The 14,519-nt window shown below is 60.2% G+C and overlaps 1 protein-coding gene across 3 annotated transcripts in view; it reads right to left on the bottom strand.

Moving 5' to 3' along the window:
- LOC146420279 (Fc receptor-like A) overlaps positions 1–13,843 on the bottom strand; it is a 30,061-nt gene extending 16,218 nt beyond the window's left edge. For 2 of the 3 annotated variants that reach the window (XM_085048431.1, XM_085048432.1), the window contains exons 1-5: positions 13,685–13,843; positions 12,745–13,085; positions 12,365–12,628; positions 11,925–12,209; positions 4,893–5,362 (exon numbers count right to left, since the gene is read on the bottom strand). In XM_085048431.1, coding sequence (XP_084904557.1) covers positions 5,013–5,362; positions 11,925–12,209; positions 12,365–12,628; positions 12,745–13,048 — 1,203 coding nt within the window. In that variant the 5' untranslated portion in view covers positions 13,049–13,085; positions 13,685–13,843 and the 3' untranslated portion in view covers positions 4,893–5,012. Of the gene's footprint in view, positions 1–3,588; positions 3,665–4,892; positions 5,363–11,924; positions 12,210–12,364; positions 12,629–12,744; positions 13,086–13,684 lie in introns of those variants that run through there. The other variant, XM_085048434.1, reaches the window with a different exon arrangement.
- Positions 13,844–14,519: the final 676 nt, after the last annotated feature.

Below are 14,519 nucleotides of genomic sequence, written 5' to 3'. Positions count from 1 at the left end.
CTGCTCAAAGGTGAGAATTGTGTGGGGGAAAAAGGCCTGGCTGTGGTTTGCTCAGCTCTGCAAGAAGCACAGAAACCAACTGGAGCTCAAGCAGTGGCTCTGCGAGGGCCTTTGATGGTTTTCAGAGCAGGGCTGGGTGGAAACCAACCCTGCAGGGGCAGCTGGGAGGGAACCAGTCCGGAAATGCAGCAATTGATCGTTTTGTCCCTCTGTCCAGGTGACTGAGAGAGCCCCAGAACTCCTGCAAAGACAACAACAATCGGCTCAACAACCTGATCTGGACCCTCCTCCTTCCTGTACAAAACCTGTAGCCCTTCGGAACCTCCCAGATAGAACGTTTGGTTTCTGGCTGTGGCTGCCAGATGAGAGGAAAGAGTGTTGAAATATTGATCAGGGGCTCAACACATGGATCCTGGGAACCTGGGGGTGAGAGCAGGAGCAGAGAGTGCCCAGGCAGGGGAACTCATGGCAGCATGGAGGGGATTTACCAGGCAATCAAACCCTGAGGGACACACAGGCATTTCCACAGATTCCTGTGCAGTGGTCCAAGGATGGGCAGAGTTGTTCCATTTTTGGGAGCAGAATCCATGGGAAGTAAATCAAGTCTCAGGGTGGGAATGAGAAAAATGGGAAGAGTTCCTAAATATGGACCACAAAAGTCTTCCTTGTGGGGTGCTGCTCTTCTGGGGTTGCTGCCCAGAAGAGAGAGAACACTCAGGGAGATTACAAACTCTGTATAATCCACAGCAAACGCTGCTGTGGGATGCAAAAGCAAACCATGAAGTCTTGTGGCTCTGGATGGACCTCCTCTTGAACATTAGGATTTTTTCCTTCCTTCCTTCCTTCCTTCCTTCCTTCCTTCCTTCCTTCCTTCCTTCCTTCCTTCCTTCCTTCCTTCCTTCCTTCCTTCCTTCCTTCCTTCCTTCCTTCCTTCCTTCCTTCCTTTCTTTCTTTCTTTCTTTCTCTCTTTCTCTCTTTCTCTCTTTCTCTCTTTCTCTCTTTCTCTCTTTCTCTCTTTCTCTCTTTCTCTCTTTCTCTCTTTCTCTCTTTCTCTCTTTCTCTCTTTCTCTCTTTCTTTCTTTCTTTCTTTCTTTCTTTCTCTTTTTTTTCTCTCTCTCTCTCTCTCTCTGAGGGAATTTTTTTCCCATTTTTGGCCTAAGAGACGGGAAGGAGGAGTACTTAAGAGATAAAACATGTAGCCGGGATGGGGAGGAGGGGGAAGGGGTGCAGTTTGCTGCAGTCTCTTAGCAGGGAGGTTTTCTCTTGGGAAGTGCAGAGATACGGTGAGACTTGGCTGGGGGTCAGGGGCTGGGCTCAGCCCTCTCAGCGCTCTCTTGCTCTCTTTCTCTCAGGGGGATGGCAGGAGAGATGTTTGTGCTCTTGGTGCTGGGCTGTGCCTGAGGGGAGAATTTACAGCTACAGCGGAGTTTTGTCCTTCACTGCTTCTCCTTACCATGGGTGAGCCTTTGCTCGTAAGAGCAGCTGTTGAACTGGGATGTTTCCAACACTAAACCTCACTTGGGAGCAACCCTCACCATCTGCTTGGGTGCCTGGGGGGAAACCCAGGACCCTGACCACCTTCCCTTCTCTGGAGGGAGTTTCTCCCGGCTGCTTGCGGGAGCTCAGCTGCAGCTGCCTAGCCTGGCTGTCTTCCTGCCACTGTTGTGGCAGTTTTTGCTACACTTTCACTCGACACCCTGCATCTGCCCCAACCCCCGCGGCTCTTGCCAGGGCTTCAGAGTTTTGTCCACACTTTGTTTCCCACCCTGGGTATGCTCAGCTCTGCTCTTCCAGCCCACTGCTCTGAGGTTCCTGCTACAGTCCAGCTCACTACCCGCAGTGGCACTCAGACCAGCTGCTCCCCGTGAGTTTCGCAAAGGAAGCCATTGTCTCTCATTCTCTGTCACCTGAGCCGCCATTGCCAGGTGGAGAGGCGGCTGAGCTCGCGCCACAGCGCCCCCTGCAGCCGCAGGGGAATCATCACACCTGCCCTGCCCAGCCGGGAGCCAACAGCGCCCCTGCTGGCTGTGACTGTAACTGCACCGAAGGGGAAAGTGCTTGGCGGCCGACAGAAGGCTGTTGTTGGGTTTCTGGTTTTCTTTGTTATTGCTGCCATTGTTGTTGTTTCTTTGCCTTGGTTTAACTATTCTAAACAAAAACTCTTATTCTTTTAATGTATCTGAGCCTGAAAGCCACATAATTTCAAAATTATAATAATTTGGAGAGAAGGGGGGTCATATTTTCCATCTCAGAAGGATTCATACATTCCTTGGCAGACACCTCTCTTTATAAACTGAGTCTTCAGTTCAGAATCCAAAATTCACCATCTGCAGGCAGTGAATAGTCACCCCGAATTACAGAATTTTGTCCTGACTCCACTGTTCTACTGGGCCTCTTGTGCCTCCAGTTGGAAGGGGGAGGTGCAGCAGCCCCTAGTTTTTACGGGAAGTCTGAAATTGGAGAATGTGGTTTCTAAAGCAAGATAGAGATGAACAAAGAGACACCATTTCTCCCAGGATAACAAAAAATTTGTATTTTGGTCCCAATAACAGGGCAATGGGTCCTGTACCCCTGGCACTGGGAGGGAGAATGGGCAGCACTGGACACACTGTGCAGCCCCACATGGGGTCCCCCCTACTCGTCATCACCTCCCCAGGCAGGTTGGGCACCCATGGGGGCCATGGGGGGAAAAACACAGGTGTGGGTGCCCACAGATGGGGAGCTCCAGTGACCCCCAGTGCCCCCAGCCACCCCAGTTTAATGGCACATTCTCGTAGATGTCACTGAATCCTCGCAGTCACTCACGGGGTCTCAGCAGCTCCGTGTTGGTCACTTGTGGTTCCCGGGGAGAGGAAGCACAGGGAACCCATCTGGGAGTCCTGCAAGAGATATCAGCTGGGGGAACCCAATTAGAGGGTGGAACCCACGGGTGACTGCAGCGACGCAGCCTCATGTTTCACGGGCGGCCACCCCATGCTGCAAAGAGGAGGGGCCGTCGGTGGCCGAGACACTCCGGGGGCAAATGTGGCACCGTGGCAGGCAGTGGAGCTGTTGGGGACGCAAGTCTTCGTGGAAGCGCGGCAAAGAAAAAAGTGTAGGATCACAGTCTGTGATTCCAAGGGAGTTTATGAAAGATCCACGGGCTCAGGGCAAAGGGAGAGGAAGAGGGACAGAGAGCAAGGGGCCGAGAAGGGTGAGGAACCAGAGGGTACGAACTAAGAACAAAGGGATGCAGAGGCTTAAAAGGAGAGGGAGGAGGGGAGTGGTTAGCTCGAAGGAGCCAACCAGGGAAAGCCAGAGGGGAGGAGATAAGGAGGGGAAAGGGGGTACAACCAATGGTTTACAGCAGAGGAGGGTACAAACTCAGGAAGCAAATAATATACTCAGCTAGGGAGTGGTTTCTAGAACATGAACCATATACAGCTCGTGTTAATATGCATACCCTAAATCCTACTAGCACACTGCAGTGGGTGACATGTCACTGGTCCCTTCCCTGTACTCACCCTCTGCCTGCTTGATACTCACCACATGGGTGTTCAGCACCTCCCCCTGCTTTGGGGGGGCCCTGCAGGGATAAAGAGGTGTGAAGTAGCACTCTGGGGAAGGGGGAAAGGGGAGTCATGGCCAGAGCCCCCCACTCACCTATCCTGGGATTTCCTGGCGGCTGCAAGGAAAAGGAGGTTAGGTGTGGGGGGGCGGCAGCCCGGTGCCGCCCAATGCGAAATCCCATTGACGGTGGTCAAGGTGGCGGAAGCCGAGGTCGCCGGAGACGCAATCTCTTGGGGCTCTCTTGAGACTGAGCCTTGAGCCGCCCTCCCTCCTCCCACAACAAAGTTTTGTTGTAGTTGATAGGTTAAAAGTTTGCTGTACCCCTCCTCTCTCCGCCCTTGTTGCCTCCCTGCTTCTAGCCTGTTCTGTTGCCGGGCTCCCCTGATTGGTTCCATGTATTCCCCTCCGTTGTTGTTTCTCATTTGCTCCCCCTGCTGCCCGTCATGCTTCCCCAGGCTTGATTGGCCCCGCCCCTGCGTTCCCGCCCCGGGAAACCCCGGGGCTCCCCTTAAAACCTTGGTGCCATCTTGCCCTCGCGGTCGGAGGCTCCGGACCACTGACTCGCCTGTGCTTTGCACCCGAGGCTCTGCCGGACCTCTGCCCGAGGGCAACAACAGCTCCTTCCCCTGCTTGCGCCCCGGAATAAAGGACTGTTGTTCACCCTCAACGCGTGGACTGGTCTTGTTTCGCGAGGATCGCCGCCTTCCCCTCCTGCCTGCCTGGACTGTGCCCCTACCCTGCCAAGGGTCCCTCCAAATCCAATCGGGGCACCCTGGGATTGGGCGAGCCACCGTCGGGTGGTCACAGAGAGGGTCGAGTCGCCGACCCTAGGGAGAGAAAACCCAACCGCTAGCCAGGTCTCTCCTGCCTCGAGGAGCCGGACCACTGCAGCGCCCGAGGGCCGTTGTCCTCAACGGGGATAACCTCGGGGGTCCGAACAACGACAGTTAGGTGTGATCATGGGGTCCCCAGGGACTCTGATCCCCCCTGAGCCCTCACTGTACCCCAGATTCCCTCCAGGACCCCCATGCACCACCAAGGCCTCCATTACTACAAGCTTGGCATGCAGGGGGACTTCCCCAGGACCCCTGAAGAACCCCTAACATCACTGTATGGTCCTACAAACACCTCCGCAAAGACCCCAGGAGCTCCCAGTGCCACCCCAGTATTCATCAAGGCCTCTCTGGGATGGACAAGGGCCCTCCAAAATCCCCCAAGCTCCCCAGGACCTCAAGCATAGGTCACTGGGGACTCAGAGGCTTTGACCGCTGCCACATTGACCCCCAAAACTGGAAACTTCCCACTGCACTTCAGGACCCCTGTCCCCCCCCACTGTCACCCACCCAGGCTGTGCCACCAGTGATAGCCTCCAATGACAGCCAGGAGCAGGACCAGGAACAGGAGAGTCCTGACGACATTCACAGCCACTGCTGGAGACAGAGGGAATACATGACACATTGGGGTCACCTGTCACCTGACGGGTCCTGCACACACCGGTGACCCCGTGTGACCCCACCTGTGCCCCAGTATCCCTGCGGTGTCACCTCCAGGGCCAGCTCTGGGCTGAGTGCCCGGAACACGCGGTGCTCATCCAGCTGGTTGGAGGCCATGCACTGGTAGGTGCCAGAATGTCCCACATCGATGTCCCCAAGCTCCAGGAGGGGACCCTGGGCCACCTCCTGCCCATCGTGCAGCCAGGTGAAGGTGACAGGTGCTGAGCCCACCTGCACCGAGCAGCGCAGGGTCACGGGGTCACCTGTGTGCACCTGGAGTGCCGGGGGGCCAGGGGTGATGGTGGCATTGGCCACGGGCACTGTGGGGACAGAGACGGGGCTGAGGGTGGGGGAGGGGCTGGCAACAGGTTTGGCTGGAGGGGATGGAGGGAAATGAGGGCAGGATGGGGGATGCCGTGTTTGGGGTCACCCCCAGCCCAAGGGTCCTGGTCACCCAGGACAGTGACAATCAATGGGTCACTTTCAACCGTGCTGTCCCCGTCACTGACCCGGCACTGGTAGTGGCCACTATCATTGTCCCCAACCTTGCTGAGTCCAGGCAGGGCCAGTGCCCAGCGGTGTCTCCGAGCCCTCCCAGTGCCAGGAGAAGGACAGAGGACCTGTCCCCGCGGCCACCGTGCAGCTCAGCACCAGGCTGTCACCCAGTGCTACCTGTCCCCCGGGGGGACTGTGCTGACAGGGACACCCCTGATACTGGGATCCCTGTGGGGGGACATGGGTGTGATGGGGACATGAGGAGGGGAGGGAGGAGATGTAGGAGAGGGTGGAGGAGACCCGAGTGGGTGAGAAAGGGAGTGGTGGGAGATTCAGGGATGGGAGACATGGAAAGGGATATAGGGGACTCCAGAGAGGGGTGGAGGGATGCAGACAGGGGTGGTGCGACCTGGGGACACTGGAGGGACCTCCAGTCGGACTGGGTGTCCCCAGTTGTGTCTGGGCGACCCGGAAGGCTTTCAGGGAAGGATGGAGGACCCCAGGCGGTGAAGGGAGACGGGAACGGTGACCCCAAAGCCACTGGGGAGAGGCTGTGGGGATGTCGGGGTGGCGGCTGTGGGGTGCTCACCGTGCACTGTCACTGTCACTGTCACTGGCTTCGACTCCGACACCAGTGATGTTCCGAAGCTCACCCTGCCCTTGCAGCGATAGCTGCCACTGTGGTTCAGCTGCCGGGGGGACAGGCACAGCTCGGTCCAATGGACAGACCTTCCCAGTTCCTCCTCCTCACGGTAGAAGGACACCGAGGTGACAGGGGATTTCTGCCAGCCCCGGCAGCGCAGTGTCACCATGTCCCACTCCAGCAGCGGCCGCGCTGGCACCTGCAGCACCAACGAGTCTGGGGACAAGTGGGGAGACGTCACACCAGCATGTCCCAATGGATCTGGGACCCCCCACTCTGTCACCTCCAACACCCCAGGGGTCCCCAATTCCAGGAGGGAAGTCCTCTCACATTGGGATGCTCTGGGATGTCCCCATGTGCAGGACACAGGATCTGGTCACACCAGGGAGGTGACCCAGGAAGCAGAGCTCACCCAGAGCCCTCAGAGTCCCCGCAGGTGCCAGGCTGGGGACACAAACCTCCCTCACCGCCTGAGACCCTCACGGAGGGTCTGTGCCCAGTGCCGGGTTTGTCACACACGTAGGTGCCACTCTTGGAGACAGTGAAGCTGGCAGGTGAATTAGGCCACCAGCGCTGCCCATCCTTGTACCAGGTGGTTCCATTGGTTGTCCCCGAACCCTGGCAGGTCAGTGTCACTCTGTCCCACAGCACCGCTGGTGTCCAGGGGGGATCCACGAGGAGCTGGGTGGTCTGAGCACCTGCGGGTGACAGGGGACACCAGACTGCCAGGACCAGTGTGTGGCTGGGGAGAACAGGGTGGGGACATGGCATCCCTTGGGGACTCACCAGTGAGGCTGAGGGTCTGGGCTGGAAGGGAGAAAGGACAGGGCTGGGTCAGGACAGCGACACCCAGGGCATGGGGTGTCCCCAAATTGTCCCCATAGGGGCACCAGAGTGGTACAGAGGTTTCAGGGATGGGGACACTGTGGCCACCCCAGGCTGATGCAGGACATGGGGACACAGGTCACTGCTACCAGGCCCCAAAGCTCTTGTCCCCACCACCCCATGTGCCTGTCCTCTTGTCCCTGTCCCTTCCATCCCTTGTCCCCTTGCCCTGTCCCACAGCTGCCCCAGTCTCATGCTGCCTGTCCCCACATTCCTGTCCCCACGTTCCTGTTCCACTTTTCCTGTTCCCCTGTTCCTGTCCCCACAGCCACTCCACAACCCAGTCACACCAGTCTCTCCCCCCAAGAACTGGCTCTGCAGGCACTGGGGACTTCAGAGATCCCACAGCCCCCCTGTGCCCCCTACCCACCGCTCTCTGCCTCACCAGGGCCATCCCTGGGCTGTCACCCCTGTGCCCAGGGCACTCACCCCACAGCAGCAGTGCCACCTTCCCGGCCATCCCGCTGTCCCCGGCCATCCGGGCTGGCTGTGACACACTGCCGGGGCCACCTGTCCCTGTTGGTGGCTCTTGGGCCAAACGGGAAGGAAACGAGGTAACATCTCTTACTCAGGCGTGTTTGACACCTGGTGGGGGCAGGGTGGGGACAGGCTGGCCACAAGCTGGGGGCAGGGTGGGGACATGGCGGGGACATGGCGGGGATATAGTGGGACAGGCTGGGGACATGGCAGGACACCGGATTCCCACGACTGGGGAAACAAGGGGTGTGTAGAGCCAAAGATGGTGTTCCCAGTGGGATGGAGGTCCTGGGGGAATCACAGTCCTGGGGGAAGGGAGGGTGCAGGGGATGGAATCAAGGGGAGGGGGCTCCTCGGCAATGGGGGTCCTGAGCCATGGAGACCCTGGGCAATGGCAGTTCCAGGCTGGGGGGACATAGGGAATGGGGGTGCCATGGTTGGGTTCCCAGGGCAATGGGGGTGCCAGGGATGGGCAGTGGCTGGGTGGGCATGTGGGTCACAGCTCCTGCACTGGGTGCCTCAGATGTTGGGGTGACCCAGGGCCCAGCACAGCCCCCTCTGGCTCCTCATGGCCTGGGGGTCACCCCAGGGGGATTCCGGGCAGCTCTGGCTCTGTGCTTTCTCTCTTTATTTCCATTTCTTCCATTTTTTCCCCTCAATTTCGCACTGCCCCAATTCCCGGCTCGGCAATCCCGGGGAGCTCCTGAGCAGGGATCGGGTTTGGGTGACCCTGCGGAGGGGAAGAAGGGAGTTCAGGGAGGGTTGGGGGGCTGTGGAGGATGGGGGTGTCCAGCTGTGTCCCCCAACACTCTCACTTTCCCTTTCCTGCAGCACAAGGAAGAAAATTGAATTTATCAACCATCAAATCAGAGCTGAAAAATGAGAAGTGAAACACATCTTGAACACACGTTCCCCTCTCAGGCACTTCTCCAACGTGGGTTTTCCACAGGCTCACAGCACCCTTCAGGCATCCCCTACTGCACCGGGGGATCCTGCAGGGCTGCAGGGAGGTCTCTGCTCCCCGGGGACACCACGGGCTCCAGGGAATCTCCACTCAGGCACCCGGAGCCCCTACTGCCCCTCCTTCCTCCTTGAGCTCGCTGCCTGCAGGGTTGTTCCTCTCGCAGCCTCTGGCTCCTCTTGGCTGCTGCAATTCCATCTCTGCCATCCCTTGGATTTGCCTTCCCCAATTCTGGGGCGCTCTGCTCCTCCCTCCGCCCATTCCAGGACACCCCCGAGTGCCAGAGCTGTTGGGGGCGTTGCCATAGCAACAGTCTATCCCGACATGTGGTGACAGTGGCTCCGGACACACTGTCCCAGCCGCTGCGGACACATGGCCACCGTCGCTGCCGCAGCCCGGGACAGTCGCGCCACTCGCAGCGCCATGGCAGCGCCACCTGCCCCGGTGACCGAGCCCAGCACTCCGCTCCCGCAGGCCCGGCGGCTCCTGCCGGGCTCCCTGCTCTCCCCCAGCCTCCCGCTCCCTCCCTCCCGGCGCCCCCCGCCCGCCCCAGGGCTGAGCCCGGCCGAGGCTCCGCAGCAGCTGCGGGGCTCAGAGCCGCTCGGGGAGCGCCGGCTGCGGGGCTTTGGGCACCGGGGGGCACCGGGCAGGGCTGCGGCGGGGCTGGGCTGGGCTCGGGGGACACCTCAGGCTGTCCCCGGCTCCGTCTCGGGGCTCTTGGGGCTCTCGGGGCTTCAGCTCGGCCCGAGAGGCTCGAGAGCTGCGGGACTGATGCCGATGGATATGGGGCGGCACGGCCACAGGTCACCTAGCCCCAGGCCGGGTGTCAGAGACAAACGACAAACAGCGAGTTGCAGCTCCTCCCCTCTGCGGGGACAGCTGCAAGGGAACCCAGTTGATCCCAATAGATTCCACCCAGGAATGCCCCAATTGATCATTTTGTCACCGTCCCCAAGCCGCAAAAATCCTGCAAATCCCGCAAGGATGTGCTCGACAGCCTGACCTGGACCCTCCTCCTTCCCGAGCTGAACAAAGCTGAACAAACAAACCCCATTTCTCTCGGTTTAATCAAAAAGCTGCGATTGGGGTCCACTAACAGGAAAAAGGGTCCTGTGCCCCCCTGGCACTGTTAGAGTGAATGGGGAGCCCTGGAGAGCATTGGGAGCACTGGGAGCACTGGGACTACTGGAACAGGGAGCTCTGGTGGCTCAGGGCATCCCCCCATGGGAGCCGCCCCACTCGGGGCCACTACCCTGGGCAGGGCGGGAACCTATGGGAGCCGGGGGAGGGGGACACACACGGGGGTGCCCACGGGAGGGGATCTCCAGTGTCTCCAGTGTCCCCAGCACCCCCAGCACCCCCAGTGCCCCCAGTGTCCACAGTGCTTCCCAGTGTCACAGCACATTCCCGTAGATGGCACTGGGGTCCCGCTGTCTCCCGTGGGGTCCCGGCAGCTCCGCGTAAGTCACCTGGGGGGATGTGGCGCAGGGTGGCCCTGCGAGAGACACCGGTTGGGGCCACTCGGGTGGGAGGTGACACCCGTGGGTGACGTGTCTCTGTCCCTGTCTCCTGACCCTGTCCCTGTCCCCAATACCCGCACTCACCCCCTGCCCTTGCGGCGCTCACAACCTGGGTGTAAAGAACCTCCTCCTCCTCCGGGGGGGCTGGGGGGACCCTGCGGGAATAAGGGGGTGTCTGTGGGGGTGGGGGGTTGTGGGGGTGGGGATAAAAGGGGGTTATGGCTGGAGCCCCCCACTCACGTGTCCTGGGGCTTCCTGGTGGCTACAAAGGAAAGAGAGGAGAGGGGCTGACAATGAGGTCCCTGAAACCCCTGAAACCCCTGACTCCCTCCAGGATCCCCGAGCATCCCCGATGCCCTGCAGAAGCCCTAAACAGCCCCAGTCACCCTGACCCCTGAGCCCCAAACCCGGCAGGGATGAAGACCCTCCAAACAGCCCCAGGACCCCTGACAGAACCCCAAACATTCCAACACCTCCCCAAACCTCACACGACTCCAAGCTGAAGTCAATGGGGGCTGCGACACTTTCCCCCGCCAAGTCTGGGGCTGTGGGTTCCACCCCACTACCCCACCCAACATGGGGGCTTCCCACCCTCCCCAGGACCCCCATCCAATTTTTACCCACCCACACAGTGCCACCAGCGCCAGCCCACGATGACACCCAGGAGAAGAACCAGGAAGAGGAGGGAACCACCAACCCCTGCAGCAGCTGCTGAGGACAGAAAGAGATACACTGGGGTCACCTGGAACCCCCAGTATGTTTCACCTCCCACGACCCCATATGACCACACCTGTGACCTGTCCCACTGGTGCCACCTCCAGGGCCAGCTCTGGGCTGAGTGCCCAGAACACACGGTGCTCATCCAGCTGGTTGGTGGCCACGCACTGGTAGGTGCCAGAATGTCCCACGTCAATGTCCCCAAGCTCCAGGACAGGACCCTGGGCCACCTCCTTCCCGTTGTACAGCCAGGTGAAGTTGACAGGTGCTGAGCCCACCTGCACCGAGCAGCGCAGGGTCACGGGGTCACCTGCGCGCACCTGGAGTGCCGTGGGGCCAGGGGTGATGGTGGCATTGGCCACGGGCACTGTGGGGACAGAGACGGGGCTGAGGCTGGGGGAGGGGCTGGCATCAGGTGTGGGATTGGTGTGATGGGGGCGATGGGGCAGAGGGGGATGGGTGGAATTGGGGATGCCGTCAGTGGGATTTCCCCCAGCCCTATAGTCCCACTCACCCAGGATGGTGACATTCAGTGTGGGGCTCTCAGCCATGCTGCCCCCATCACTCACACGGCACCTGTAGTGGCCCCATATCATCGTCCCCCAACCTTACTCATCTCTAGGCGGGGGTCAGTGCCCAGTGGTGTGGCCAAGCCCTCCCGGTGCCAGGAGAAGGACAGGGGACCTGTCCCCACGGCCACCGCGCAGCTCAGCACCAGGCAGTCACCCAGTGCCACTCGTCCACTGGGGGGCTGCAGGGACACAGGGACACCCCTGAGAGCGGAACCCCTGCAGGATGGGGACACCAGGGGGCGGTGAATGACTTCAGGAAGGGGGATCAGAGAGAAGTGGGGGATCCCAGTGAGGAAGAAATGGGCTAGGCTTGGAAAATGATGGAAGGGAAGGATGGGGGGGATTCAGGGAGGAGATGTCTGGAGAAGGATGATGGAACCAGAGGGAGGTGTCTGGGGACCCAGACGGTGATGGGAGGACCAGGGGAGCATGGGGGAACCTCGAAGGCAGGTGGTGGACACAGGAAGGGGAGAGGGGATCCAGTGAAGGGTGAGGGGACTGGGAAAGGACACAGAAAGATACGAAGTGACCTGAATAGTCATGGGGACACCCAGGCAGGGCAGGGGTACCCGGGGAGGCTGTGGGGGTTGCCGTGCCCATCCCCGCACTCACTGCGCACCGTGACGCGGAGCCGGGCGCTGCTCTTCCGCACGGCCCCCCCCTCGGAGCGCACCTCGCAGCTGTAACTGCCCGAGTGGGAGACCCCCACGGCGGGCAGCAGGAGCTGCGGGGACCCCTGCGGGTCCCCCAGCAACTGCCCGTCCCGGTAGAAGAGGTGCAGGAGGGGGGCTCGGGGCCGCAGGGGGCTGGGGGTGCTGAGGCAGCTGAGATTCAGGGGGGACCCCTCGGTGGGCTCGGGGGAACCCTCCAGCTCCAGCACCGGCACTGAGAAGAGCTCTGGGAAGGAGATGGGGGGGAGATTGGGACTGTGATTTGGTGTCTGCCGATGAGACACTGTGGGAGTTTTGGGTTGTTCGGTATTGGGGTCTCAGGGTAGGTTGTGCTGGATGTGGGGGTGTCAGGGTATCAGGTGCGGCTTTGGGGCTGCTCACCGTGCACTGTCACTGTCACCGGCACTGACTTCTTCCACAGTATATTCCCGATGCCCACCCATCCTCCACACTGGTAGCTGCCACTGTGGTGCAGCTGCAGGGGGGACAGGGACAGCTCGGTCCCATGGAGAGGCCCTTCCAGCTCTTTGTCCTCACGGTAGAAGAGAACTCCAGTGACCGACATGTCCCTCCAGACGCGGCAGTGCAGTGTCACTGTGTCCCCCTCCAGCAGCACCCTCACTGGCACCTGCAGCACCAGCCAGTCTGTAGGACGGGGGGTCCTGTCACACCAGGGGGCTCCAGGGGGCACTGAGGGGTGCAAGGCCACCCAGAACCCTCAGAGGCCTCAGGGGGAGCACCATTCCCATCTTACCCCTCACCATTTAAGACTCTCACAGAGGGGCTGAGCCAAGTGCTGGGTCTGTCACATCTGTAGGTGCCAATCTCAGTGACAGTGAGGTGGTTGGATCCCTTCTGCCACCAACGACTCCCATCCTTGTACCAGGTGGTGGCACTGGGGCGCCCCACGCCCTGGCAGGTCAGTGTCACCTTGTCCCACAGCACTGCTGGTGTCCAGGGGGGATCCACAAGGAGCTGGGTGGTCTGGGCACCTGCAGGTGACAGGGGACACCAGACTGCCAGGGCCAGCACAGAGCTGGGGACAGCAGGGCAGGGACATGGCATCCTCCTGAGGACTCACCAGCGAGGCTGAGGGTCTGGGCTGTAAGGGAGAGGGAAGAGGGGCTGGGTGGGGGTGGCCCCATGGGGACAGCAGCACCAGGGGACAGGGGACAGGTTGTAGGGGCTGTCCCCACACTGTCCCTGCAGGGACAACCTTGTGGCACAGAGGTCTCATGGATGGAGACATTTGGCCACCCTGGGCTGGGGCAGTACATCGGGACACTGTGGACACCCTGGCCATGGGGACACCACCATGATGGCACAGGTTCCCCCAACAGCCCCACAGCCCCTGTCCCCAGAGCCACATCCCCATGGCCCTGTGCCCATTATTCCATTTTGATGGCACCTGTCTGCACGGCCCCTTGCTGAGCTCCCCCATTCCCTGTCCCCTGTACCCACAGCTGCCCCAGCCCCATGATGCCTCTCCTCAAACCTCCGTCCTCCCATTTCTCTTTCCTCATTCCTGTCCTCACCGCTTCCCCACTTCCCCAGTCACACCAGTGTCCATCCCTACGAACTGGCTTTGCTGGCATTGGGGACCTCAGGGGACCCCCACAGCTCCCTTGTGCCCCCTCCTCACTGTTCTCGGCCTTACTACAGCCATCCCTGGGGCATCAGCCCTGTGCCCAGGGCACTCACCCCACAGGAGCAGTGTCACCTTCCCAGCCATCACAGTGTCCCCGGCTGTCCGTCCAGGCTGGCTGTCACACGCTGCTGTGGCCACTTGGCCCCAAGGTGGTGGCTGTACATGTGAACGGGAAGGAAGAGAGTTCATATCTCATCTCCACGTGTAGGTGGCACATTGTGGGGGCAGGGTGGTGACAGGCTGGGGACATGGTGGAACATGATGGGGACATGACGGGGACATGGTGTTCCCAGGCATGGGGGTCTCAGGGGATGTGAGGAGCTCAGTGTCCTGTGGCAATGGGGGTCCAGGGAATGGAGGTCCTGAGGAGGAGGACTCACACGGAATGGCTGTCTGGGGATTGGGGTTCCCCATGCAGGGGGAGTTCAAGGATGGGGGTCCCAGGGGAACATGGTAACCATGGATTGGAGTCATGACGTGTGGGTCCCAGGGACAGGGTTGTGGGGGGAAATTGGGGGACCCTAGGGAATAGGGGATCCTTGGGAAATGGGGGCCCATTGGATGAAGGGAATGGCGGTCCTGGGCACTGGACCATAACATGCTGTTATGGTGGTGCCAGGGAGGTGGAACGTAAGGAATGGGGGTCTTATTTTTGGGTTCCCAGGGCAATGGGGGTCCCAGGGATGGGCAGTGTCTGGGTGGGCATGTGGATTGAGGTCCTTCACTGGTTGACTCAGATTTTGGGGTGACCCAGGGCACAACAAAGCCCCCCAGTTTGGGGAGCACCTCATCAGGATACTGAGGGTCTCTGATGTACTCCAGCGATGAGCTTTTTCCCGCCCACTCAGGTTTTTTCCTTTTTCCACTTCTTTTTTTTTTTTCCTTATT

Source organism: Lichenostomus cassidix, unplaced genomic scaffold (genome assembly GCF_008360975.1).
Source record: "Lichenostomus cassidix isolate B80296 unplaced genomic scaffold, HeHo_3.0 HiC_scaffold_739, whole genome shotgun sequence".
In the NCBI taxonomy this organism is placed as follows: domain Eukaryota; kingdom Metazoa; phylum Chordata; class Aves; order Passeriformes; family Meliphagidae; genus Lichenostomus; species Lichenostomus cassidix.
Note: the sequence above shows the minus strand (reverse complement) of the source record. Positions and strands in the feature narration are given on the sequence as shown.